At 41.7% G+C, this 25,690-nt stretch overlaps 1 protein-coding gene across 1 annotated transcript in view; it reads left to right on the top strand.

Annotated features, from left to right (window-relative positions):
* FLT1 (fms related receptor tyrosine kinase 1) overlaps window positions 1–25,690 on the top strand; it is a 106,271-nt gene that overhangs the window by 43,682 nt on the left and 36,899 nt on the right. Inside the window, 3 exon segments of the mRNA XM_068672339.1 lie at window positions 8,771–8,885; window positions 17,377–17,485; window positions 23,407–23,697. Of these exon segments, the coding sequence (XP_068528440.1) occupies window positions 8,771–8,885; window positions 17,377–17,485; window positions 23,407–23,697 (515 nt within the window).

Below are 25,690 nucleotides of genomic sequence, written 5' to 3'. Positions count from 1 at the left end.
TTCAGGAGCTGGTGCTGGGGTCTGTACTTGTCAACATGTTCAGAAATAACCTGGAAAAGGTGGTAAGGAGGTGACAGAGTTCGCTGATGATACTAAGTCATTCAGATTTGTAAGGATGAGGGCTGATTGCGAAGAAATGCAGAACTCCATGAATCTGAGTATGTGAGTGATAAAGTGGCAGATGAAGTCCGCTGAAGATAAAAGGGCATGATGTACAGAGGAAAAAACAGTCTGGCTTTCACACGTAAAATCATAAACCATTGTCTGATCATTAATAACACAAAGAAAAATATGAGCATTGTGGTATGCAGGTTTGTGAAAGCAATGGCAGTAAGGAGCAGCTCAAAAAAACCAAATTGAGTGTTAGGAATTACAAGGTCGGCACTGTGTAGCATGACAAATAGTTGACTTGTTTGCTGTACAGGAGATATCTACAGACTAGTGAAGGACACGTAGGTCTGAGGATCAGTTGTATATGCTTTTCCAGTTTAAGAAATAGGGACCATGAAATGAAACCAAGAGGACTGCGATTCAAAATATAGAAAGGAGATGGTTGTTCGTGCAGTGGGAGGTTGATCTGTGAAACTCCTTGCCAGAGGATTTTGTGGGTTCTGAAAGTTTGACTGGCTTCAAAGGGAGGTTGCATGAAGTCCTAGAAGAGAAATCCACTGGGAGTTGCTTAAGTGTAGAAATGGCCTCCGACGCAGGAAGTTCTTGGGCTGATAAGAATTGGTGACTGGGGGAGTATTGGGAGGAAGTATCTGAAGTTAGTCCTGTTCTTACTCATCCCCAACCATCTGCTTATGGTCATTGTTGAGACAGGATATGGGGTAGATGGATCCTTGGTCTTATGTCCACGTCTGTCAGTATTTTCTCTTCCTGTTTTCCCTCTAATCAACTCCCCTCTCTCCTTAAAAATGTTTCCCTCCATTCTTTCTCATCCCTTCCTTGTTTTCTGCCTGCACTTCCAGTCCCTGGCTCCAGTCAGCCCAGGGTTGCTCTCAGACCCTTACTTGCAGTGAAGCTGAAAACAATCCATCTTTAAAAGCACAACCTCTGTGCAGCAACAGCCCTTTCATCTCTTCTGTCGATCACTGGGAAATGGAAAGGGTGTTCATTGTGCTTCCAGCTTGTCAGAAAGACAGGGAATATTAAGGACTTTGTAAACTGAATAGTAAAGGATTACCCTTTAATAGAGCCAAAAGGATCCAGTCAGGACAGCAAAGAAAAGGAAGGGAATTTCAGCATTATGAAAAAGTGCTGGGGAGACCTGGATCTTGGGTGGGTGTAGATGTGAGGTCACGTCTCAAATTTGAGTGAGCTGTGAGGATTGACCTGTGTATGGGAAATAGCTTATGCCAGAAGGGTCTTAACAAAATCCCAGACTTTATATATAATGATATTTTTCTGGAAATAGAAGCAGAGTAGACTTTGTATGTAGAGGCTTCATGTTCTTTCCCTTTAGATTTCTGACTGCTCACCCAAACTGGAGAAGCCTTCTTCCTTTCAGTACTACCACAGACTATTAAACTCAAACCCTTTTTCCCAGCAAGAAGTCCTAGGTGCTTGTGAAAACTTCATGCTTTAATAGCGCTATAGTCCAGTCAGCATTCAGCTCCTCCGTGGAGGACATAGCTGGTGAGAGAAAGTGGAGGCTGAGTCATGGTGACCATATGGGAGACGAGAGTGATTTCAGCCTAGCAAAGGAGGGAAAGGAGGCGGACAAGAAGGAAGGAAGGAAGGCTTGGCTGAAATTTTGATCATACTCTGTGTCCACGAAGACTGCTAAGCAGTGTGAAGCAGGAAACACAGGGTCAAGAAGCAAAATATAATTATCTGATAACAAACTCAAGGTGAGAAAATTTCAGGTTACCTCGGGATGTGCAAACATCCTGAAAAACTACGTCCAAATGCTGTCATGTTCCCTAATGTTCAGAGGTCTCAAGTATCGGCAAAGGAGTTGAAAGTAAAATGTGTTTTCTATTCTTTTGTTGTCAATGGCTGGTGTTCAGGCTGCTCAGCTCTGCAGATGTAGAAGTGTTGGGTCTTTGTGTGTTGTTTTTTTTTTTGTTTGTATGGTCTGGTTTTATCTTTTTTGTTTTGTTTTGTTGTCCCCTGTGGGAATGCATGCATGGGCTGACGAAGGGCCGAAAGGTGGGACAGGTAAGACTGCTGCTGATCTTCCTGCTTCCTTTGAGAAAAGTCAGATCAATTGGCTTCCTGTGGCAGCACACTGAAGTAGTTCAGGACAAGCTGTAATGTTTGGAAAGGATGAGTGTGAAAGTGAATCACCATGCATTAGTCTGGTTACATGTAGATTACAACAGAAAAGGCAGTGTGCAGATAGCAAACTTTCTTTTTCCATAGTCATGGTGGTATGCAACAAGGTCATGCATGTCATATACCCGACTATTTCTAATGATGTAGTGTGAAAGAGGCTCACCAGAAGGAGGGGGCATTCAGGACATCTGGGATCTTCCCAAGAGAATGAGCTTTCCCTCTATGTGTCCCCCTCAATGGGAATGCAGAACATCCTATAAAACAGAAAATAACTCAGTCCTTACTCTGGCAACTGTGCAGTACACAAGGATCTCAGTACAGCTTTATGCATAGGGGCTATTGAGAAATCCTCCAGCCACCTTGCATCTCAGCACAGCTAATAATATCCTCGGCCACAAGTCTCCTCCTCTTCTGCTGAATGATGGTGAGGAGTGGCGATGGACCGTTCCTGCTTTCTCAGGGTCATGAGAGTGTCTGGCGTGAAATGGGCTGGTGATGTCCCATCTGTTCTTGATGGGCAAGCGTTGACTCTGCAGTGGGCACAAGTAAGGGCCTGGGACAATGAGAGCAGAGAGGCAAAAGTGTAAAGAATGAGATATTCAAAGAAGGAACCTGTGCCACTATCAACACAGCTTCTTGTTTGGTATTCCTTGCTAAGCTCCTAAATAAATATAAATCAACATACAGTATGTGATATAAATACTATCCAATTCCTACCCTTTGTAGGTCTCCTCAAAACCCCTACATACAGGTGTCCCTGCCCATGGCAGCGGGGTTGGAATTAGATGATCCTTAAGGTCCCTTCCAACCCAAGCCGTTCTGTGATACTCAGTGTATGTGTGCATACCAGGGAAGGTGCTAGGGACGAATTCTCAATCTGTTTGGAGCTAACTGGAGCTTTTCCACCAAAAGCAGTGGGGCTGGTGTTTCAACCTGGAACTGGTTATTTTTGGCTGAGAGAGGGAGGGGATGCTTGTACCATGGCTCCTGAATCAACAAGCATGTTATCACGTTGCAGCCAAAGCAAGAGGGAGCGCGCTGGCGGGGAGCCAGCACATGTTCCCCCCTCCCCCAGAAAGCACGTTTCACAGCCTGTTCATGCTCCTTGTTACTATTTTCTCTCTCTTGTTTCCGGCCTCACCGTGATTCAGTGCTCCCCGGGACACGTGGCTACGCCAGCCCGGTGCTACCAATCGCACAGCACTGAGCACCGAGGCACGGGGCAGGCGAGGCCTGGGTCATTCAGATTTTTTTTGATAACCTCCAAGTGGGAAGCAGTTCCTATATATTCTTTACAATTCCAGGAATTTCCAGAGTTCCTGTCTTGTAGTTAGTGTCGTCATCACCGCGTCTTGAGAGACGTGCGTCAGCCCAACCTGAATTCGTAATAATGCCTCCCTGCTGCTGCTAGGAATTGATTGCTGCCCTAAAAAGGAATAGGTGATGAGAAAATAAATATTCCTGGTGTTAATCATTCTTGAAAATAGCCACGGTCGGTGACAGTAGGGCTTCCTCTTGCTCCTAGCACAGGCGTGATTGCCAAATACTACTCAATAAGTAAGAGAGTGACTGAGGCTGTGGTAGCATTGCCAAAATGAACATTAGGGAATTGGATGGCATTGCACGTGAGTTAAGGATTGCAAAGGCATCATGTAGGAGGACTTTTGGGGAGGAGCTGAAATGATGAGAAGACTGAAGTCATTATTTTTCCATCTGAAATGGGGGTCAGGGCTGTTATGCTGGTATTTGTCACTCTTTTAGCACTGCCTCCAGAGTGGGAAAGAAGATGTGTCTGGACACAAGCTGGGTGTAGGGCTCTCGTTTAGTACTCTGCAAATATGGAAGTTCAAATCTGTCCTGTGAATCATCAGAGAAGCCCTTTTCCCCAGCTCCCAGGCTCTGCTGCAGATTGCTGGGGTGACAAGAACACCACTTTTATTTGGAAAACAGCAGTTTCACAGGCAGCACTTCAGCTTGAAGCTGGTTTGTAGTTTCACTCCCGTGAAATATATCAAGATGACATGAAGTACACTCTTACCCTGGAAACTTTTCCCCATCAATGGTTATAAATATACCACACTATTGTGCTTGGCATGCTGTATGCTAATAGAGGTGAGGGCTCTGAAACTCATTAGGAAAGGGAGCGGGCTGCGGAGCAGAGCGAGGACAGCGTGAAGCTGAGGTTGATAACCATGGCCTTGTCCAGAATAGGCCATGGGAGTTTTCTTATCTCACTTTGGCAGGAGGTGCTGTTAGCTTCCTGTGCGAAATCAGGAGCATATGCTGCTTTCCTCTTGTTGTTTGGCTTCCTCCGCTACACAAGACGGTTCCCAGCACTGTGATTATCTTTGCATCTTCAAACATGGCACACTCTGCTTCCTCAAGGGCTTGATGTATTCTTGAGAAGCAGGCTGGCTCCCCTCCCCCCGGCCGCTTCTCCAGGGCCCCTCTGGGTGCCAGCGCCACACACCGCAGACCTTTTTAAAAGCCCAGATTACTTCTGGCTGCATAACACCTCCCTTGACCTCCCAGAGAAGGGCAAACTCCCAAAGCTGGAAGGGTCCATGAGGGTCTCAGGGCATCCCTTTTGGAGCGCCAGGAGCATCCCCCGCCGAGCAGCGCTGACCCCTCCCCTGGCCCCCGCGCTGGGCTTCTTCCGAAATCCGCAGGAGGATTAATGGCTCCTGTTTTTTCGCAGATGAATAGCCTGCTTCTCAAGCTGTTGACACAAAGGACCCGAGCGTGCCTGTGCGGGTGGGTGTGTTTGTGCACCCGTGCACACTGGCGAACGCACAAGCGAGCACGCACACAGGCACATGTAAAAAAACACTTAGAGGAGGTGGGGGGGGGACACTCGATCGCTCAGAGCCTCCTGGCACTTGAGCAGAGCATCAGAGCTGGATTACTGCGATCTGAGATTACACAATATTTATAAACACACCTTTGCACGCACACAGCCTTTGCTTTTACTATACAGGCTCTCTGCATGTGCAGGGTTGCAAGCACGAAGTAGGAACGTGTAGCTGGAAAACAGGTGTAAGAGCTGCTTATAAATGTGCTGGCAGATACTAGCTTGTTTATCAGCCGCTGTGCACACTGTGTGCTTTTTCATTAACCTGGCGGTAACCCTGCTGCAAACTTTCCTGAATATGCAAAGCAATGAGGCTCATCCCATCAACAAACCATTTCAGGAACACAGGCACTCGGGAGATGTCTGGAGTGAGATTCAGATATCCAAAATTCAGTGGAATTTCCCTGCAAACACTGGCAGTTCTTGCTACAAGCAGGATGACCTTGCTCTTTTACTGAGTTGATAGTTTTGAGTTACTTCTAAGACATAGAAATACCTATCTGATGTTGTGTGAGGACACACAAAATGAAATATCAATTATATGAGCTGGAAGATAATTACGTATTTTGATTCCAGCCAGGGTACAGGTTTTTGTTTTTTGTTTTTTTTTCTTCTCTACTTCTTTCCAAGCATCTGTACTTAACACAAACATCTGATTTGATGACTACATCTAAGTGCCGCAGAGCCTTTTCCCTTTCAGTCACAAAATGCCTGTTGTTAAGAGCTGAAGGCAGGTCAGGAGACAGGGCTCTTAATCCCTCCCGTTTGTCACTTGCTTGACTCTACCTGCTGCTGCTGCCTGGAGTGGTGACTTCGTGTGGCACCACCGGCAGCAAGTAGAGGAAGGATGGCTGAGTAATAACCCCAGCAACCCACTCAGGAGCCTGGAGCTCTGCTGGTGTGTTTTGAGGTTAAAGTGAGAGCGCTTGGCAGCTGGGGAGGGAAAGCATCTGGTTCAGCATCCAAAGGGATGAGTCTGAGCCTTGTCCTAAACTTTGCCTGGCAGCCACTCTGAAACTGATTTGCAAACGCTTGCTGAGCCAGCAGACTGTGCAGCTGAAGTGGCACGGGACGAGAGCAGTCCCATCTCCCACTGTGCGCTGTGGGCTGTTAGATAATGTGGTCACAGCTTGATTTGGACTCCTTTTTTTTATTATTATTATTAAAACCATGGACAACAGCTATTAAGCATATTCGATTTTCTCCTATAATTGCATTAACATCGTAATCAGCAGTTTGGAGTTAATACGGTATGTGAAGGCAGTGGAGCTCACGTATGTGCCTGCAGGGCTAATATTTCATCTAGTGGTTTACATGTGTTTTTCTTGTTATTGTGATGTTATTGTAATTATGATGGTGGCTTGTATTATGGTATTAATGAGTAATCAGCACCCCATTGTGCTAGGCATCGACAAAGACATAGCACTGTCCTCATCCCTATGACACTGCAACCTAAATATATACAGTCCTTTTCAAGGAATTATGAAAAATGATATAACAATAACTAAGCCTAAGGCTGCAAAGCTGCAAGAAATGAGATTGGAGATGTCTTTCAGACATACATAGGCTGTTTCTGAATATGCATTATACCTTCTTTCTGTCCTTTATGAAAATGTGTCTCAGTAAAGACTTTTATTGTAAAAAGCGCAGATCTTCAACATTGCAAGAAACAAATTCATTCTGTGCAGAAAAATACCAGTTCCATCTGTTTGAAAGGATGAACATTTTTTAAATGACTTAGTATGAATGAAATGAGATAGTGGGGTGTCTGTCTTCCTGTACAGAGATTGTCCAAACATCCAGGCACAAAGATGCACCTTTGATACTGCCTATTTGTGTGTCTGTGGTACTGGCATGCTGAAATAACTTCTGACATCTGCTATGGTGTGGAAATGTTAATGGTTTACCAACATTATCATGTCTTCTGTGTTCAAGTCCTGTTACAAAAATAGACTTTTTCAAGCATTAAATGTGATAAATTAATGGCATCTACCTTTCTGAGTGACTTTTAAAACATTTTTTCCCTTCTGAATGCATCAACTGTCTTAATGCTGCTGTCTTTCATGCACCCTGGCCTCAACAATCATGCATTTGCTGTCTTTCATCCATCCTGGCCTCAACAATCATGTGTTAGAGGGTGGCTTTTAAACCAGTCTAGAATAAGTGGTTGTGTGTGTAGGGCTTCCTTGCCATGCTATTTCTCCCTGTTCTTTCTCCATGCACCAATGACCATGACCTGCTCCTGATTTTTGGCTTTTTCATCTCCCTGAGACTCTCAAAGCATGTTAAGAATTTGGATGCAGATGCATGTAGTTTGTGCTAACGATTACAGCTCTTGTTAGTTTACTTGTCATCTTTTCCCTAAGCTGCAGTGTCTGCTAAGACACTGATTTGACGCAATGCTGCACAATTAAAAACTAACATGTAAAGTTAATGTACCATTGATACTGTAAACAACATGAAGTTTAACCAAACTGCACAGTTAGCTGAAGGGAAATGAACCTCATTCTTTGGTTGGGATTGCATCAGATGCCGTTATCCAGTCAGCAGCCCTCAAGGGTCATTTCTCCAAACAACTGATATACATGTCAGGACAACTTGATTATGGATACAACAGCTCTTGTCTTTCAAATACGTGGAAGATCAAAGGAACATATTGTATCTGAAAGATCTTGACCCCGTTGAAGGGTTAAGCTCTACTGTTGAAGCTGGAATTGAACAAGCAACAACTCAATGTTGGATGAAAAGCAAAACTCGATATACTCAAAGAAAAGGGATGGACAGAATTTAAGAAGCATTCCAATGTGTTTATTTCCATGTGTACCAAATTAGGCTTTGGGAAACAAATTAGCTCTACCATGACCACACCTGAATGTTCTGATTATAAGCCAACTTGTTGTGTAAGGCAAAAACATTTTTCCTGATATTTCCATTCATTAACATGTCTTTGATATTTTTTTTCAGATAAAATGAACATTTAAATCCTTTCTATTGTTAGATATGGTTTTGTTTTGTCTTGTTTCACTAATTTGCAGGATTATGGTCATTTTTTTATTGTTTATTTTGTAATCATTGAATCACAGTATTGATATTTTGCCATTTTGTAAACAGAACTAAAAAAAAATCAGAATGAAATGTTGCATTATTTTTTTTTTCATAACAAAAAGGACCTGCACATATTTAAATGGCACCCAATTCTTTAAGGAATGGATCTCGAAACAAATATATATTGTCTTGAATTTAGGACTCAAAATAATATAAACTCATCTTTGAAGCCCAACCTGGACCACAACAATGGCTGAAAACTTAAGAGGATTGGAAATGGCACACTTTTCTCACACAGTCTTATATCTAGGCTTGGATTGTAAATTCTGACCTCCCAGTCTATAGTTGGTTAAATGTTGACACAGACTCTAGAAATGTAATATTCTGGGGGCAGCTGTGGAAATGAATCCAACCATCAGGGTTCAAACCTCAAGATTTTTTGAAGTGTAGCCATTCCATTCTTGCATGGTGATCACAACACCTGCAGATTCCCCAGATGATCACTCTTTCCAGAAAAATTCTTTTGGTTTATGTGTTGTATGCTTCAGTCTATCACCAAATCAATAAAAACTCACTTCACTTTTTTGTCTTCAGGCATGGTTTTTGCTCTTATACTGAAGGATCTTTCAACGTGAAAGCTGGCAGCCACATAGGAAACAGGATCCAGAGCATCACTGAACGAACAGCTATAATAGAGGGCAAAAATAAGGTATGAGTCCTAGGCACAAATAACCTTTCTGTGTGACAGCATCAGCTGTAAAGGTGCTTTAAGATGCTATTGATGTAACAGTGAGTAAGCCAGTATTTTTACATGAAGACCTACATAAATGTAAGTAACTTCCACACCAGCAGTGATGGAGATTTGGTACTAATCTGCTGAGATGTAGAGATGTACTTTTTTCGGCATGCTGTCATATTAAGGTAAGTGATATGCCAGGGATTCAGTATGTTTGGCTTTCTCAGAGCTGGCCTGCAGTATCTTGGGGCACCTCAGGAGGACAAGGGCAGGGTTCCAGACCATCTTTACTTCATTTTGTGCCATTGCACAATTTCCTGTTGTTTTTCCTAAGAGAGTAAAACAATTTACTCTCATTTGAAAGTTTATTCGCAGATGTGGTCCTAGATTATTAGATGACCAAGTCTTTTCTTGCAATAAAAAATTTAAAGGGCCAAATGAATCCAGATTTAAGAAGCAAAGTTTAAGAGACATCTCATTCAGAGATTTCAGTCACCTCTGCATGGTGGGATTCATCTCGTCTGCATCAACTGTCTAGAAGTTAAGTGTCTAGTCCAGGTCAAGCATCCTTTCATGGGCCATGGGGAGATGTAGGCACTTTTGAAGGGTGATAAGGCCAGTCATGTCATTGTCCAACATGAAAAAGAAAGCCAGTGAGATTACCTTGCAGTGTCATGGAGAACTATCCATCCAAACTTTCAGTCAAGATATTTTTCCCCTACCTTATTCTAGGCCTGGCATTTCTAAGGATGCTGAAAATCATCTTGTAATTCTAAGGACACCAGGGATGTAGGTGTACTTTCCTTGATGTCTCCTTCAGTTTTTTTTTGCATGTGAAAATGGATATGAGCTGTAACTACTCTTACGTTAGGGCCCTTTCACACACCGTGGAATAAATAGGGCTCTGCATGAAGCCAAGATTCAGGCCTGGAACTGCATTTTCTCCTGCTGTTGTATTATTTAGAAAGTACCACAGGTGTTCATGGCACAGATCCAGCGTACGGGAACAGGCTGGATCCCAGTGAGACGTTTGCTCTATTTAGCCGGCCACCTCCACATGCTTAGAGATCAAGGCAAAGATGGGAGCAAACAGCTTCCTAGGGGATACTATCATAGGAAAGCACATGAAAAAAAAAAAAAAAAAAGTGACATACAGAGGGATTTGCAGGAGGAAAGGGAAATCATTTCAGGCACAGGAAGACAAAGCCTATTCCAAAGGGGGAATTATGAACAAAAGCCCATGAGAACCCGGTAATTTTCCAGAAGACATCTAGGTATGCTGTGGGTGAAGCCCTACCTGCTCACAGGGTACAGAAGGAGCTGCCTAATGGCCAGACCTCATTCTCCTTGTGTGTTGTGTGTTTTGGAGATAGCAGAAGAGGAGTGGCTGAAATGTCAGACCGACTTCCAGTCAGCAGTGAAAAAATTCCTCCCCAGAGGAAGATGCTAATAATGGGTCCTTGCAGCAGAGCTGCAGATTTTGTTTGAAGTCTTTGGCAAGCTGCCCCTTTTTTAAAAAAGGATGCCCAGAAATGAACCAAGGGATGATCTCTGCATGTGTTACATGGAAATTTTTACAGTGAAATGTAGCAACTCTCCTGTTATTACTTGTCTTCATGCGGTTTAGTTCAGCTAAGAAAGGTCTGTCTTGTACTGCTTTATCCTTTCTGCTCCCTATGGGGAAGGGCAGGTGAGTGAAACAATCTGTTTGCCCATCTTTTTTAAGTGTACCTGGTTGTGGTGCTGTTAGGAAGAAAGCACCTTGAAGATAGGTACTTCTGCCTGGCTTCTGCTTTGCATGCCATCCATGCTGGAAATATGCATGCCATCTGTAGTTTTCAAGTTCTTAGCTTGAAGTGAATTCTCTCTGCTTCTGAGAAATGCTTTTCAAAGGTTTCTTCATTTCTGCTGCTCTTCCGTAGCTTTTCAAGCACAGCTGGAATGCTATTGTAAGTAGAAAATGCTCTCTAAGCCTGGGTTCCTGGCCAAACAGTGAGTTGCATGATTTGTGTGCACACAGCTGCTCTAGAGCATCCAGGAATTTTTTTATTTTTTTTATTTTTTTTTTTTTTTCTGTGGGAGTCTATAGCTTTTCACTCTTTGCAATCCAAGAGTCATTCTTGGTCTCCTGGAGCAAACTCCAGGGGACAGAGTTCAGACAAAACCCTTCCTCATGTGCTGGGGTATTGTAAAACTGTTAATAGCACTGAGCTCACTGAATGCAGCACGTCATCACAAGCGTCTGGCTCTGATGAACTGCTACTGTGAGCAGTTCTGCTACTGCACACAGCTAAGAACAGCTCGCCGAGGCACTTCCACATCAATGGAGTCCTGCTATCTAAACAGAGTGTCTACCCCACTTCCACATCCGAGCATAGCAAGCATGGTACAAACAATCTCAAAGCTCAATGGAAACAACAAAGTAGTAGGAGACAAAGCAGTAGGAAATGGATGAAGAGTCTCAAAAAGTTACACTTTTGGGTTAGCATGAAAGCAGAAATGGGGGTGACCACCGGATGAGATTATTGTAATCAAGGAAAGAGATGAACAAGGAAAGGTCAAAAGTTTTCTTTTATCAATAAAGGTAGCCACTTTCACCTTGGTTAGAGACCTCATGCCAGTTCCTTAGTTTCCTGTATGTGCAGTATATGAATCCTTCCAAAAGTTGGCCTTTCTCTGCGGTAGGTTGATTGGATGTTTGTTTGTCTGTGGTTATCCAGGTAGCCACAAGTATATATTTAAAGTTAGAAAAACTTCAAACCTCATGTCTGCATGGTTAAAGTAACGCAGGAAGCCTGTTCTGCATTATTCTTCTGGTGACAGAGAAACCGTGACAACAGTGTTTTAGTAACATTTCCGCTGAAGCCTCTCTAAACAGACATTGAGAAACACAAGTAGCATAACGGAAGAAGTTTGTAACAGAAGTCATAATACTTGGTCATAAAACAACTCCTGAAGTGATTTGATTTCCCCACCCAAATTTTCATTCTTTTTATTTTTGGACGTTTTTGGTGACTTCCTACAAAACTGACCTATTCTTAGGCTTATCATGTGAACAGATCTCAGGCACTCTCTTGTCATTCAGCTGCTAACAACCATCACTTCTCAGTGTTCCTACCCAAAGCTATCTCCTAACTATAGCTCAGGGCTAATATTGATTATGATTATGATTACTATTAGCCTGATCAGTGGTTTCTTAAAATGTTGACTTGTGAATGACCTGCAATAATGAGATGCAAAGAGCTCAGGTGTTCATTGGTACCACTGCAGTATATGCATATTCCCTCCTGTGTGTGCGTTCATTGGATAAACCACTTGTTGGATAATCAACAGCTTTGAAAGAAGGAGGTAGTACTCCTTGTACAGGTATATCAGGGACAGGGAGTTGCAGGAGAGACTGGACAAAGATCCTGGGGATGGAGAATGCACAGAAGATGGCTAAGAAGGTGGATTCAGATGTACGAGAATAGAAGGTGTTGGCCAAGAAGAAAGGATGAGAAAATCCAGGGAAGGAGATAGTAGACAGAAGGGCAGATGGGTATAAAGAATACTAACATGTGAAGTTGTGCTTATTCATATATATATATATATGTATGGCCTTTTTTTTTTTTCTATGCATAAATACCTAATACCTTACTGACACAAATTTTTAGTGGTCCCATCCTTTGCGAGTGATAAAGCCACCTGATTTTAGGACAAATGGAAAGTAATGACCCTGTAAGAAGGTTCTACAAGACCAAATCCAGACTCGCGCTTGTCCATCTCTAGTTTGGCTGGCAATAATTGGTCCTTCCAACACATGCTATCTGTGGGTAATATTAGAAACTGTCGCAGTACAACATCAAGGTGGAGAGTCAGTCCCTCTTGGACATGACCTCTAAGGTGTGGCCTTGGAATATAGGACAACTCCATCTCTTCTGTGCCTTCTATGCCAAGCCCTAAGCCTCTAGCTCTCTCCCATGTCCCCTCCTTACTGATGAGATGAGGAAGCACATGTTCTGCTTGTCCTGAGTCCCTGTATGTGCCCTCTAACTAGCCCGTACATCCATGCTGGTTTGCCAGCTGGTACCCAAAATAAAAGAAAGAGCAGTTTAGTTCATTACAGCAGCACTTGTTTTAGTCTTTCTCCTCTACCCAACATATGGTTCCCATAAAACATAGGAGAACTTTTGAACTTTGAGATTATCTGTCAATTTTGGTTGAACGCAGGCAATGGGTTAAAAAATTACCGAGGACAGGCAGACAGTGTGATCTTCCTAGGAAGCCAGGCTAAAGATAGCACTGGGAGTGTAGCCTGCCTCTCTTTCAGCACATTGTAACTTCTCTTGAGGCCCTCCTGAGTGCTACTAGAAATTCTGTCAACACATTTAAATAGATGACTTGGAGGTGCCAGCAGAGCCTAGCACTTGGTGAGATTAAAACCAGGAGAACTTGGCACTTGCCTCTGCTGAGCTGCAACTCCTGAAACCCATCCCCTTCCTGGGTCTGTGGGGGAGGCGTGAATCTAATCTTGCTTTACTCTATGTACGGCCTGAGAAGGGGAACAGGAGGTGTCTGTGGTGGTGTGTAGTTGTCCGTAGGGCAACCTCCTTGTGAATCAGAGGGATGCATTCAGTCTCATGGCCTGCTCAAGAAGGAAACTGAAGCTCTCCTTGCTTGTCTGACCTGGGGAAAGAAGTGTTGTTCTGCACATATTCATGTCCTGCTACTGAAGCTATTTTAGTGTTTATTCTGTGGCCATATTGGTGGTCCTGAAGATGAACCATGTTGTCCAGATGTTTTGCACTGATGGTCCTTCCCAGCGTGAGGCATACAGATCATGTGTCTTTGGCATAAACAGAATAATCTGATGGTGTGCTGCCAATATTTCAACATTTGTCTTCCTAAATAATGTTCCTTTAGCCAAAGATAAATCCAAGAGGGTGAGGAAATCATATTTTCATTTATTTCCTACTTAGCACAACAGTCTCTGAATGGAGCATATATATGCCCAGAGGCTTTCTAAGAGTCATGCTACCAACTGAAACCTCCACTTGCTTCACTGCCATCAGCTGAAGCAGCGGCAATCCTCTATCTGAGCTACTATGGGATGAGAGAAATTCAAGCAGACACTCCAGGAGAACCACCAGACTGCCCTGCCTCCAACCACAAAGACCACGCACACTGCTTTGCACTTTGTGTACACTCCCCCAAGTCTTTTCCTCATCACTTTCCACCATGAGAAAATCTGTAACTTCCTCTTCCATCTCAGGGTGTCTGCTTTATCTCTCTTTTAGTTGCTGGCAGAAGCAGCAGCAGTGAGTGATTTACTTCCCCAGGCTCTGAAATGAGCCTGTAGCAAAGTGCTTCAGCTGGGATGGGTGCAGGGAGGAGGCAGAAAGGATCAAAGTTTTGGTGGCAAATGGGGTTTGTGGGCAGAAGAGCAGGTTCAACGTGTCATGCATGCCACAAAGGATTTTTTCCTCTCTCTCTGATCATGGCAACTGGATTCAGACTTTTTGTGCATTATCTGGTTGCAAATCCATGGTCTGAAACTCTCTGTTGCAGAGACAACACAAGGCTGTGAAGACTTTTTCTCTTGTTCCTTTTGCAGCAATAGCTGTATAGGGAAACCACACAGAACAGACTGATCTCAACAGCTATAATTACTCAATAAACAGAATCATGCCATGCTTTGTTTTATATACACCGCTTCTCTGGTGGGTTTTGGCTGGCATCCACAGTGCAGAACGCAGATTGCACCACTGGAGGGCTCACGACCTGCTCAAAGAGATGTTATCTTATCCTCATGACTAATTTATAAGCTCAAAGATTTACACAGAGACAATTTGTCTCTAAAATACTCTGTTATGTTGCAAAGTCAGCCTTGCTTCTTCTAGACACTATGGCTATCTCTGTTTTAGTCAATAATAGGGCCTGTGTTCATTACATTTATCTCCCTTACCCTCCAAAGGTGGTGGTTACATGGAAGTTGCTAGTTGGGAGTGATCTTTAGCCTGTTTTAGAGGATTATTTGGGACAATGCAAGTTGGTCAAAACCAAAGCAATGCTGGGAACAAGGTAGCAGTATAAATCACTGGGTTTTGGTGCCCAGGCACATCCTCTATCATCATTTAATATACAAGTAAAAGTATAATCTATTAGCACTCAAGCCAGTAATTATAGTCTATCTGCTAGAGTATGATTGTAAGAGATATTCTCAATGTAATAAAAGTAATAATCACATTGTAGTGGGTTGGAACAGTAAAATTCAGATTATTTTTTTCATTAAAAACTAATACCTGACAATGTCAGGACAAAATAAACTTTGATACCACCACCACCACTAATGATAATAATGATGATGATGATGATAATAATAAATAATAATAATAACAGTAGTAGTAGTAATAGTAATAATAATAATAATAATAATAATAATAATAATAATAATCCAAACCATTAAAGTAATTGTGGGAAGAATAATTGACATGCATTTTTCAGGCTCAGAAGTAGTCTAACTCTGGGTGTAGTAGGATCAAGACAGACGTCTTGGAGTCAGAGAGGAAGAGTCTCATTCTCCTTCAGTGTGCATTTTGGGTCACAGGTCGTTGCTACCTGGGCAAAGGGGCCATGAGGTAATGTTGAGTGACATAAGAAAGAATGGTTTTGTTGTGGAAAGTCTGGGAATGGCAGAAGCAGTTCTTAGCCACCCACGTTGGCCCTCTAGCAGATGTTGTGGGACTTCCTTCCATCCTACGTTAGTGTGGATGAAACAGCTGCAGGAATCCTGCCTCTGGACCCTGTGTCCACACTTTATTTAAAAACTGGAAGGAATTCAAAGAGAATGACGAAATACAGGCAGGGCTGGACCCGTGCTTTATAATTAGGAATTCATAGAGGTCAGCCTACTGAATTTAGCCAAATTGTATGAATTCTTTTAAGGGCTGTAATTACCTATCTGGTATTACTAACCTTCCTTCAGAAGAGCCAAAAACGCAGATTAGAAAAATTCTAGCCGAAAATGAGATGCAATTTACTAGCAGAAAGGTAGCTGGCCATTGGCACAGCTTAACAGGGTAGAGGTGTTATTAACATCATTTGTTGTTTTGATGTGGCCATAAGGCAGCTTTCTAAAACAAATACCTTGGCCAAAATTAAATGACTTAACTTCACTGTGTTTGCTTGCATAGGAGGAAAAGTATTAGACGTTTTCAAATAAATAATGTTTTTGGGAAAACAGAAGATTTGTATTATTTAGGGGTACAGCAAGTAGTTTGGGGAGTGCCATGAAGTCTCTGAGTAAGAGGCAGAAGCAGCCCAAATTCTCAGCCAGAGCTTATGTAAAAGTGTAGATAACTGGTCCTTATTTAGTACTGACTCACACTCTTGTGGTTTTCTCTGAGCTGCAGCAATCAGACAGACCTAAAAGAATGTATTAATTACAGAGAAATTATTTCAAAGATTTTTAGAAAAGCCAAACAGTTCCAAGCAACAGGATTCCATGGCCACAGAATTTCCTTTCATCATTGTCCCAGTTCTGCCCATAACTCCAGTCAGAGCACGTTTTACCAAAGAACTAAAATGGGGACAGAAAGACAGAAAATTGAGCTATTGTTGTATCTGAGAGCAAGTCCTAATGCTAACCCCCTGTGCATGCCCCATGTCTCAGCTCCATATCAGAATGACACCTCAGCTGCCTGTGCATAACTTTCTTCTCTCACTTAGTGCCCAAGACATTAGACCATGGCTTTCCATCACCATGAAGGTATAACTCTTACTATAACAATGTTTTGTTTTGTTCTTTCTTTTGTCCTCTGGCCTTCCAAAGTCTCATCTTGCAAGTTATATTACTTTGTGAAAATATGCGTGAACCTCTTAAGATGGTGCTAGAATGCAATGTAAAGAAACCCAACATATTATTACTTAATAAAAGAAGTAGTAAATCCAAGAAGAGGAGATAGTCCAAAAGAGGATGAGTAAACCTCTCCTTTGCCTCTGTCATTTCTCACCTAACACTTACAGGAGAAAATGAAAGAGAAATCAAATGCATGTTGTGCCAAACCTTTTTTTCCCAGTGTTATCCAACTGCCTGAGGCATTCCTCATCTATTCCCTTTGCAGTCATGGCTGCCCTACAGGCTGGTTGTTTCCTCAGGCAGACCACATTGTGTCATGTTTAATGTTTTGTAGCTTATCATCACATCAGCACCAAGAGATAAATCAACCTGAGAGATGCATTCAAAGATTTTTGGCTATGACAGCTCTGATAATATAACGGTCTCTCAAGGAGCTTTTTTCCTGTTATTCTTCCACCCTTTCCAAAACTTTATGTGGTGATACCTCCTTTAAATAGCTTCAGTGGTGCCTGCCACTGAATGAGTGGAGAGACTGAATCATAGGACTATCAACTTAGAAAAAAGAGAAGGGAAGCATTAACCGAGCTCGTGATCCAACGAGAGCTGAACCTCTTCTTTCTTTTGCAGACTGCCAGCACTCTTGTTGTAGCTGACACCAAATCTTCTGGAATCTACAGCTGCGTGGCATCCAACAAAGTGGGAAAAGCTGAAAGAAATGTCAGCTTTATTGTAACAGGTAAGATCTATTCCCCGCTAGATCGAAACATGCTTCTTAGTCCTATGATTATAGTTGTCAGGCTGTGATGGCATTTTCATATCCCGAAGTTTGAGACTTGTTTCAATATGTGCACTTATAAACTTATTCCATGCCTATTGGTGCTCCTGTTTCTCACAGCAGCTGGTCTGTATTTCTAAGGTCACCAGGTTTGGTGAATGACTCATGCCTTCATCAAATACCCCAGAGTGACACAAATTGCCCCCAAATATAGCAACCTGTACTTCCTCCTTTTAAGTCACCTGGACTCTGCAGTCATGCCGTATGTGCGGTGGTACTGTGTTCTCACACACCAGCATCATGTGTGACACTGACTGTGTCTACAGCCTCATCCTGCTCCCAACCAGGAGGTGTCACAGCTCACTGCCCAGAGCAGTGCCAGCATTTACAGGTACCACAGGAGGGAGGCCAGGAGTACCTGGGTGGCCTCTTACAGCTCTCAGGGACTATTTTTAGGTAGAAAAGTGGCAGGGTGCAAGCTGAAGAGTTTTGCTCCCTCTTCTGAGAAGTATGCCCTTGGATGGGATTTGGGCCATGACACTGAGAAGACTCATTGTGCTAGCTGTGTATGCGAGCATGTTTCCAGTTATTTATCCATCACTATGTAAGCATTTGCAGGTTCAGAAACAAACAATTAAATAGTTTGACTTTAGGAATTACTGGAAAAAAAAAAAAAAAACAAAAAACAAAAAAACAAACAAACAAAAAAAACTAACAACAACAACACACAAGTTTAAGATAATAACTACTGCAGTATTTAGAAGCATAATGTCTGCAGATGCCAAAACAAAGGATTTGTTTTCTCGTGAAAGATTTATTTTTAGTTTTGTTTACAAAGCAGTAGTTCATGGAGCACTTAGGCTAATGACAGTTTTCAGAATAGGTCATTAAAGAAATGAAAACCATTCAGAAATATGAGAAAAGATGAAAGGTTAAAATATTCTGATACCTAATTCCACAAATCATGATCTTGAAGCTAAAAGGAAAAGTAATTTCAATGTATATGTTTTAATTTTTGCTGGTTCTCTTATCTGTTTTTATTGTCAATCTCCTGCTTATTATTCTGATGAACAATGTTAGTGAAACTCATACTGTTAACTACAGAAAACTACCAAGGGAGAATAGACAAACACCAGATTTGGTTAAAAAAAAAAAAGGAAGAAGACCTATCTGAACATACACACACACACACACAAACACCATTTTGTGGACCAAAAATTATATTTTTGAAGTGTTCTGGCTGTAATAGTACACTTCCACATTTAGAAAGAGCCAATTATCTATAAATACATAAATTCAGTACCAAGCAGGAGAAGTAGTCCTTGAAATGTAGACAGATAAGTGATGCATAAGCAGGTTGTTTGTTAGAACATGGAAACAAGAAGAATATCGCCATGTTCTGTTAATGGATGTGACAAGAACATTTGCCAGCTCAAAGATGACTGCTGCCCCAGCTTTGCTTTGTTCCCTGCCCTTACATTGTGTCTGTTTGAACAGAAAGGTTAACAATGACACATCATTCTACATAAATTAATGTGCCATAAATTAATGTGAGGACTTCCCACGTAGCTTTGAGCAGTCACTGAGACTCACTCATTGAGCTTGTTGCTCTTTGAATATGACCTTCTCTAGCTCTTCATCCTCAGTCTTCGAAACACTACATGGAAGAAACCAAGTGAAGCTGAACTTTGATTTGCAGTACGCAAATCTCCCCTTCAAAGTTTGGGATATTTTAGTGTTGTGACATGAGGGAGTTAGTTTCCCTTCTTAGATCTCACATTCTCAGATCTTGACCAGGGATAGAAGGAAATCCTTCTCCTTGATACCAGAGCTTGCATGAGAACATGCAGAATATTATGACTTTCCTTTGAAGACTTTGGTATTGGCTGGTGTTCAGAAAGAGGAGTGGCTGCTTTATTATGGCTTGGAAATTCTTAACATCTTCACTGGTGGCAAACTTTCTATATAGGGTGGTGATGTTGAAATGCATTTGTCCTTTTAGTTCCTGGAGCTGAGCACTTCAATTGTGTGACATGGAAAGTCCTGTTCATCCTCTGACGCTCAGTTGCACTGATTGAAGGCAGCTTGTTTAAACAATGCTGTTGTTTTGTTCTTGCAAAAAAATCAAGCTAGACTCATTTTTCTGTGTCGTGCACATAACGCTTCAGTTGATTGCATGGCGTAATCATAATTTTCCTCTGTCAGGCTGAGACCAAACTGCTGTGGCTGGATAACAGCCTGTGTTTCACGTCAGTGAAAAAAATGCGTCATTTCTCCAGCATTCATTCACTAAATAACATGCTAAAGAATTAAAAAACAAGAGACCCTAATGATGATGGATGTGAACGAAATGAGCAGGACACTGCAGAGCATTTTGTTCTGATGAGTTCAAAACCAATACTTTGAATCTTGGGTGACAGCCTGGGGTTAGTTTAAGTTATGTTATAGGGGTTTCTTGGTGCCACATGAAGGCAGCCTGAACCACACAAAACCTAGTGTAAGAGCAGAAAGTGTCTTAACAGAGATGGTGATCCCTTGTAGGAAGAGGAGCTGCTGCCCCTTTTAAGAGGGACAGGACATAAAGGATCCCAGAGAGCAGATGGAGACATCCGTCTCCTTGGAGTCTATCTTGGTCATGCCTTGAGGATGAAGAAAAGTGCTTGCTCCACCGTAGAAACTGTGCTGGTGTGAGGAGTCTCTTTTCTATAGGCAGAAACCACTGGGAAGGTGATGGGGAGGCAAAACCCATCCCAGCAAACCTAGTTTTGCAGTCAGCCCCTTCATGGGAAGGCAGGTGTGAGGAAATAAGAACAAGAAAGTGTAGTAGAGTTGACTCTGTAACAACAACCCCTCACTTTTAAATTATTGTAAATCTCTCATAATTTTTCTAGGTTCAAAGTGGGTTCATGTGGGTTCAAGGGAGGTGTGAGGGTGGTAGAGTTTTTTACCTTGTGCCTGAGTGTGTAGGACATGAAATCCATGGGCCCTGAAGTAACTTTTTCTTATTGCCTTTGTCAAATGAAAGCAATTTTGACACACTGACCTATTTCTAAAGCCAAATCTTCATTCTAGGGACACAAGTAGCTGTGAGCCTTAAGTACAAGTGACATGGAAAGGTGATTTCTGAGCATTCCTGCTCACTGATACTGAAACAGTCTCTGCAACACCTTTATACCAAATTTAACTATGATAGCCCCACTCGCTCCATCCTGCCCCTTTCCCTATATTTTGGGCTGTTTTGCTGGCACACAGCAGGCCCATGGGTGTGTTTGCAATTACAGAGGGTGAAACAGGAACAGCTCTGCCTTATCTCCCTGGTTTCCCAATGTCACTAAGCGCATTTTATTTTGAGATTCCTGATGGCGCTTGGCAAAGATAAACAAAATCTTCCATCAGGAAACCTGGGAGCTATTTCCACAGGAAGCTTCAAATCACTAAAGTAAATAAAACCCTTTTACATTATTCCCAGCTATGTTATTTAGCTAGCCTGAGACTGTAACAATTGGTGAGAGGTGTCATATATTAGTGGGCTTGTAGCCTTTAAACAAACGATTCTTTTGGAATCCTGTGCATTTTGCTTTTGTCCATGGATTTATTCAGAAAATAGTCTTTCTTCACAGAAGACACATCTAGGAAGAGCTCCAGACCTGACAACATGGAAGTAGTTACAACTATATTATTCTGTTGGCACGCTATCCTTCTACGTTAAAAATAGATCACTTGCCTCAGTCCCAGGGGATTTTTAGTTCCATCTTTAGAGTTTTACTTGGCTCTTCCCATCTTTTACTGAGCACTGGCACCTGTGAAAGCCAAAAATTATCAGTATTCTAGGCCAGTGCCCTGGCTTTCCCAATACATATCAGAACAATTTCAGATACGCTGTGAGTAAGATGCAGCAATTTCTTAGATCAAAACTTTGGACCTTGGTTGGACTTCAATGTTCCAGAATTCAATGTTTTTCAACAAAATCAAGCACAGGATTCACTTAATCTAACTTAAGCATTAAGTTGGGTATCTAAGCCTAAACTGGTCATGCAAGAACACTTCATAATTAATCGTGAGCGATTGGGATCTCTGGAATTTGACTCATCTGAAGACAAGGGGCTACATTGCTTTCTGGAGGTACTTGTGTCATTCCATGACTATAAACTTTTGCCCGTACACAAAACTAGTAGATGTCTACATTTTGAAGTTTTACATTAAATATGCTGTACCTCCTGTAGGGAATGGTTTATTTCATTTTAGTGGCACTGCCAATTGATACATACTGAACTGAAACCAGAATCTGTTTCCACATGCCCTTCCATATCAAAGAATGTGATGATGGTAGTCATAAATAAATTCATTAAAGGTTTTTATAGTTTTCTTTGCCAAAAAGAGGAAAAAAGAGGACCACAATAAAATATAAAAGGAACAATTCATTAAAAATCCAGTATAAAATGTTATTATTGGGAATTTAGGGAGTCAGAAGAAGCTTTCTAGTGGATTGGTCAATCAATGAAAGAGGTTACTGAAAGAGGGTGTGGGATGTTGTTCTCTGGGGACATATTCTTCACCCTGCCACAGTGACGTTAGGCAAGAAGTGACACTGGCAAATGTGGAGCTGAATGAAAGTCTGTGTTGAGCTGTTCATGCTCTAAGAGACAAGAAAAGAAGGCATAATTCTCCCTTATGTAAGATGAAACTGATCTTACGGTCTTGAGGCAACTTCACAGCCAAGTGCCGTAGCAATTAGCAGTGAGAGAACAATTGAAAATGGCCAAAGCCGATTTCACTGGAGGGAGAAGGAAATGACTTTATCAGAATATTGGCTACAAATAAACCAAGAGAGGTTGCATTCTAGGAGAAAAACTTGGAAGTGTTTTCTCTCGGGAACTTGCTTCTACTTTCACTTAGGCCGGCGGCATGGCTGAGCCCCAGTGGAGAGGGCCAGGAGGTGACCAGGAAGGCCGTGGGTCCAGGCCCTTCTCAAGGCTTTGGAGGCTGCTGTAACATTACATCCAACCACCCATGTGTCTTTGCAAGTCAGGCATTTTACGCTGTTGGCTAAATCAGTTCCTGCCTGAACTATCAAGCTATCAAACTATTTGAGCTATGCAAAATCCTTGTTAAAACTCAAGTCGTATTTATGCTGAGGAAATGCTTTGGTGCAGCGGTCCTTGATTTCTCTCAGGTGATGTTACTCACCTAAGTTTAATGCTAAGCAGTCTGAATAGAGTGATCTTTGCCTTGATACTGCCTGCACCCAGTTCGCACCAGGCCAGAGGGTGTTGATTCTGCTTTCCTCTTGGGTGGCTGATATGCTTTACGTGCATGGAATAAATACCTCTGTTCTGAGGGAAATTCAGGCACGTAACCACATATTCCATATTTTTTTCTGGATCTTAAGCATACTAAAAAAAAAAAAAAAAAAAGACATAACTTATCTGACCACTCACGAATAAAAAGGAAATATATCCAAGCGTGATGAGCTGCAGAATTTTTCTCTCACTTTCTAGATATTCATCTTCTCTCACACAGTTCACAGGCTGCAGCTGAGACAAGAATTTTTGTCTTTTTTCACAGTCCCAGCATGCTGTCTATAATTTGGTACCTTGCCCCAGTCTGTCTTAACTTGGCATAACATTTATACAAGCTCGATACTTCCAAGAGCAGCTTCAGTTTACATGAGATGATGTCCAAGCCCAAGTGTCTCATAGCTCTAAGACAAATTATAAGAATAGCTAGAGCCTAGCATATGAAAGGAAAGATTAGAGACTTCAGCAGGAAGACAACGACATTGATTAGTTCAAAGGCTTCCTGATAAAGGGGAAAATATATTTCGTGTTAATTTTGGCTCATTCATTTCACATAAACTAAAGGGTGTTCTTGATTTTTGACAGATGTACCGAGTGGATTCCACATTAATTTGGAAAAAATGCCCATTGAAGGAGAGAATTTGGTATTGTCCTGTTCGGCCAACAAATTCCTGTACAAAGACATCGCTTGGATTTTACCAAGGACAGTCAACAACCAAACGAAAGCAAGAAGGGCCCTCAACAAGGAGTACTCCATCACCCTCACTCTGACCATCAAGAACGTTTCCCTGGCACACTCAGGCACCTATATCTGCCGAGCAAGGAACATATACACGGGGAAAGAAGTGCTTCAAAAGAAAGACGTTACAATCAGAGGTGAGCACTGCAACAAAAAGGCTGTTTACTCTCGGATCCTCAAATATAAGAGCACAAGGAATGATTGTACAACACAAAGCAATGTAAAACATTAAAGGACTCATTAAACAGTAACAGGTGTCTCATATCATCTTGATTTTTTATTGCTGTTGCTACCTTTCAGGCCCTGAGGTGGTGCACATTCCCCCATGGGTTGGACATAGGAGGAATAGCAAACAAAATCATATCGCATGAGCTTCCAGTTGAGTTCAGACGGGTGTTTTCTGCTTTGACAAAGCACGTGGAAGCTGGGGTTTGGAAGATCCCCTGTGCTACATTTTGCATGTTGTTTTTTTTTTTCTCTTGCTGTGTCTCCTACTGAGCGATCAGGAAAACTTTGGATCAATCTTTTCTTCCACTTTGATATCGGCCTCGTCAAAAGTGTCAAAGCTGAATAAACTGATTAACTTTAAAAACTGCTGTTTTCAGTCAACAACGGACATTTAATAAGTTAACTTTAATGTGCAGAATGAGCACAACTCAGTTTGAGATTGACTGGACTATATATTTTTTATTTTAATCTGATCTTGATGGACTTATAAATATTACCTGCTGAGCAAGTTCTAATGCTTATTTATTTGAAATTATTTTCTACACTAAAGTACATTAATCTTAAAAAGTATCTTCTAAAGGAAGTATGCAGGGAAGAAATAAAAATGTTGATATAATGCACAGACCTATAATATCATTTATAATAATGATGATTTAAAAACTGACAGACGTGAACTGTGTTTCTCCAAATAAATCCAGGTAGATTTCCAGTTGCTGTGTTGGTCAATTTTTAAAGTCAGTTCTGCACTAATGTAAAAAGCTAATGATAAAAAGCATGAGTATTGTTCCTGGCCTGAACATACAGGAATTTGTAATGTTGTAATTATTTTATTAAAAGAGAAATATCCCACTAACATGACTGACAAGGTTGCAGCCAGCACAGTGAGATGTTTAATGTTTTTTAAAAACAGAGGTTCAAAACTGAAGCCATTAAAAATATTCATTGCTTTTGGTATCAAATGACAATTGGATTTATTATGGGGATTAAGAACCAACTAAACTGCTGAAGGAGAATTAAGGGCAACCTTAAACTTCCTTGTGATTGTTTCCCTTTTCGATTCCTTCGTCACGATTTTGCTATGAGATGTTTCTGTGTATTATAAATTCTGTATAAGGAAGAAGTTACTATTTTTAATAGATCTGATAACTTTATTTTTTTACAATACATAGCTTTTATTATTTTTGGTTACATTTATGATTGATCATTCATATAGCATTTACATAAGCCATAACAAAACAGACCGTAGTGACCAAAATAGCTACAGCGAAGGAACAAAGTGGCTGTGCTTTTAAAATAGAGGGTGACAACATGACAGTTTCTTGTGCTTGGGAACTCACCAGACTATTTCCTCCTTTAGGTATCGAGACTGTGTCCCACGGCTAAACTTGTCTTTCACGTGGGAATTGCTTTTGTCAAGTGTGAAAGGGTAAACAATAGCATTTCCCCATAATGCCAGCTTCATGGAGCCTAAAATGCTTAGAAAACAATTGATAACCTGGAAGTTGTCAGAGTAAAGAAAAGAATAATCATTTATATCTTGAAATGTCACCTATAGCCTGCTTGTATACAGTAGCTCTTTTGTTCATTATTAGTGTGATGGCTTCCAGAAACAATGTGTTCTTGCAAAGGGACCTGGGTCTCTTTTTTTCCTAAAATACGCCTAAAAAGCAAGTGAAATCATTGGTGATGGCTTAAAAACGGGGCAAATGTGCTCTTTAGCATTTGCAAGTCTTCAGAAGGATCACAATACAGAATCCCCTTTTTGATGAGGCTATTTTGTGAGAAGACGTTTGATGGCAAGGTGGGCGGTGATGACAGGACGTTCTGAATTTTCCATGGCCTTGGGAGCCGGAGTGTGATGACTTGTAGCAGCCAGTTGCCAGGCAATATGAGTGTGGATCA

Source organism: Anas acuta, chromosome 1 (genome assembly GCF_963932015.1).
Source record: "Anas acuta chromosome 1, bAnaAcu1.1, whole genome shotgun sequence".
Lineage (NCBI taxonomy): Eukaryota > Metazoa > Chordata > Aves > Anseriformes > Anatidae > Anas > Anas acuta.
This window is presented reverse-complemented; position numbering and strand designations above follow the sequence as displayed.